Source organism: Phaethon lepturus, unplaced genomic scaffold (genome assembly GCF_000687285.1).
Source record: "Phaethon lepturus isolate BGI_N335 unplaced genomic scaffold, ASM68728v1 scaffold45815, whole genome shotgun sequence".
NCBI lineage: Eukaryota > Metazoa > Chordata > Aves > Phaethontiformes > Phaethontidae > Phaethon > Phaethon lepturus.
The window spans coordinates 1-2,950 of record NW_010539307.1 but is presented as its reverse complement, the minus strand read 5'-3'; the positions used below and the strand labels follow the sequence as shown (position 1 = coordinate 2,950).

Genomic DNA, 2,950 nt, shown 5'->3' with positions numbered 1-2,950 from the left:
GGGAAAGAGGGAAGAGTGTCTCTTGCTCTGAAAGCTGGAGGCCTTCAGGCATTGTCCTTGCAAATAATTTTGCACGTATACACAGTCCTGTTAATTCTCCTTGACAGGGGACCTAGCATGTTTAGAGGGAGCGCTTAATTTCCTGTGGAACAGTTAGAGATATCTCACGTGAGTGTTGCTATGATGGAGGAACTAGTGGGCATAAGGAGCATGCTTTCCTTCATAGCAAAATCGAAGAGAAATCAAGTTGGGGTGGGTGTTTTAGGTTTGGTTTTTGTTTTTCTCTCAATGGAAAGGAAGAAGCAGATGGATGCGTTAGCCAAGGTGAAAAAGTACAGGCACAAAGATTAAAACCCCATTTACCTCTTTTCTCACCTGAATTACAGCAGGCTCAAACAAGTGCTGAAAGGAACTCGGTGTAGTTTGACAGGTGATTGCCATATTGTCTGATGTTGGGGCATTTCTTGGGTGCAGTGAAAACCGTAAGCACTGCAGGGTAATTTGGACTTCTGAACTGTTTTGAGCAGCCAGGAAGCGTGGTGTTAAATGAAGCTTTCTTTTTCAGGTGTGGACTGGAACTTGGACACCTCACATGAACAGTGTGCATATGAACCAGCTTGGCTGAGTGGGATCAACTTGCTAGCCTTGAGATTCCTTTTTTGCAGAGGAAAATACAAATGGCAGAAACAGTTTATGTGCTCCCAGATCATTCTACTGATGTGCTTGACTGAAGTGTGTAGGCTTTTTGCAGAAGAACTTACTAACTGACCTTTTTCTGTGAACATTGTGACCGCCCATTCCCCACCATCATACGTTTCAACTTAGTTAGCCTTTATTCTTTCCTTTCTTTTTTTTTTTTTTGACATAACTTTCTGTTGAAGCTGTTCTTTGGCTGGTTGGTTTTAGTACTGTAAACTGCTTCTGAGCAAACACAGAAATTTAGCAAAATTATGTAAACTTGATCCTGAAGTTTTAGAATGGCAAATAAATGTACAATTGTTTACATAACAAATGGCTAAGCAGAAAGTAAATTTCAATATGTCAGTATAGAGGCTCTACTTTATGTAGACTTAAATTAATGTGAGATATGTACCTTCATATTCAGAAATCTGGATGTTTCCTTCATACATTAAACTATTAATAAGCATAACTTTTCTACTTGTGTAATTTAAGTACACTATAAAAAAAAACGGGCATTATCAGAGGGCTTTTTCCAAATCTGTGTTGGATTTTTTTGAGAAGGCATATGTCAATTGCAACCAGATATTAAAAGTTTCCATTTTCCTTCTGTGAAAGGCTTCTCAGCAAAAAGCGCCTGAGAAAACAGCCTTTCGGCACGTTCAGAGTCATCTCCGCACTGAATTCCCCTACTTGTCTGGTAAATCTGGTAAATGTATCAGGCTGCAGCATTTATTAAAAATTCCTCTTAAAGTTGGGTTGATGCAGCAAGTTCTGTTCTGTTCTGTTCTGTTGCACGAGCGCTCCCAGAGCTGCTGTTCCTCTGGGTCCTTCCATTGCCTGCAAAAGGCATTTCAGAACTTAGATCCTTGGTGTGTGTTAGTTTGAGAATGAGACTCTTAACTTGAAGTTTTAGTAGATCTTCACTGATGAAAACTGGCTCCCAGGGAAGGCTTATTTCAGAGTGAGTGGCTCTGTTCTACTAGGTGACGTCTTGCTTTGCGCTGGGTCGCTGCCCTGTTAAGGTTTATTGGGAAAAGGGCAAGCAAGAATTTCCTTACAGTCGTCTTCAGGAGCTGTCACCTTCTCTGCTTGAGAGTTGCTTGGAGTGAACAGCAGTACAGGGAAGCCAAGTGTCGGGGGTCCCGTGACGCCGGGCTCAGTCAGCAGTGACACGCGGCGCCGGTCAGGATCCCCGTACAGTCTGCATACGTATAGTTTAAGTAGACCTACAAGTGGAACCTGTTTTTGTGCAGGACAGCGAGCGCCAGGGTCATCTGTGGCTGGCTATTGTGCCAGGAGGAAGGCTGGAGGAAAGCTTTTTTTTTCCTTGTTGTGTCACTCGGAGTCAGCCCTTCTGTTGTCAGTTACTGTCCTGAGAGGTACAGTCTGGGGAAGAAGCATCCCAGGTGAGTAAAAGGGTCTGCTGTTAAGGCTAGCATTGAAAAGTGCTGTTGTGTGCCTATTATGGTATTCCTTTGAATGCCAACAGAACAAAACACTTGTACAAATACACCTCCTGCCTTTTTAATACTGTGAAATTTCTGAGGTGTCCAGAAGGTTTGTGCATACTGATGCCCGTATATGTGCCCTGACCTGATGCTCTCAATGCAAGTGAGCTCCTTTTTCCAGCTGAGGTCTGATGAGCTGAAACACATTGTGTAAAGAAAGGGTGAGAGGAAAAGGTGTACTAAACTGAAGAACTGTGAAGCAAAAGGATGGAAAGGACGTTTCAGCACGTTAGTGTCAGAGGCGAATGGTGCACTTCAAAAGTCTTCCGTCTGCGCTTTCGCCTTCCACTAGAATTTTTTGCTTAATGCTCCAGTGCTGTTAGGGATTATTTGCATTCTTACTCTGACATCGTCCTACTGACAAATAGTGCTTAGTATTTCTTACAACCATGAAGTTCCTGGCCCACAAGAACAGACTTTCTTACCGGTGTTCTGTTGATGTGAAAAATCTATCTGTGGCCAGGGGGGCTGAGGCTACCTGTGTGCCAGCGGCCCCTCCAGTGAAATCCTGTGGCGTGGTGGAGGTCTGGAGGAGGGCCTTAATTTTATTTTTTTTCTCATGTACTTTTTTTTTTTTTCCTATTTCAACTTTAATGCTTTCTATTTGACCAGTAATAAAAAAAAAAAAAAGGAACAAGTAGTTGTGAGACCTGGCAGGTCCTCTTTCTACAAGAAAAACGGAACACCCCCAGGCCTGGAGTGGGGTGCTGTGTGTAGTCAGGGTCCCTCTGTGCTGATGGAGAAGCCGACGTGGTGCAGCA

General features: G+C 43.4%; 1 protein-coding gene across 1 annotated transcript in view; it reads left to right on the top strand.

Moving 5' to 3' along the window:
- LOC104620780 (ankyrin repeat domain-containing protein 17) overlaps positions 1–1,150 on the top strand; it is a gene marked incomplete at its 5' end in the record, with an annotated part of 23,891 nt that extends 22,741 nt beyond the window's left edge. Inside the window, one exon of the mRNA XM_010287086.1 lies at positions 566–1,150. Coding sequence (XP_010285388.1) covers positions 566–625 — 60 coding nt within the window. The remainder of the gene's footprint in view (positions 1–565) is intronic.
- Between the last annotated feature and the right edge of the window lie 1,800 nt (positions 1,151–2,950).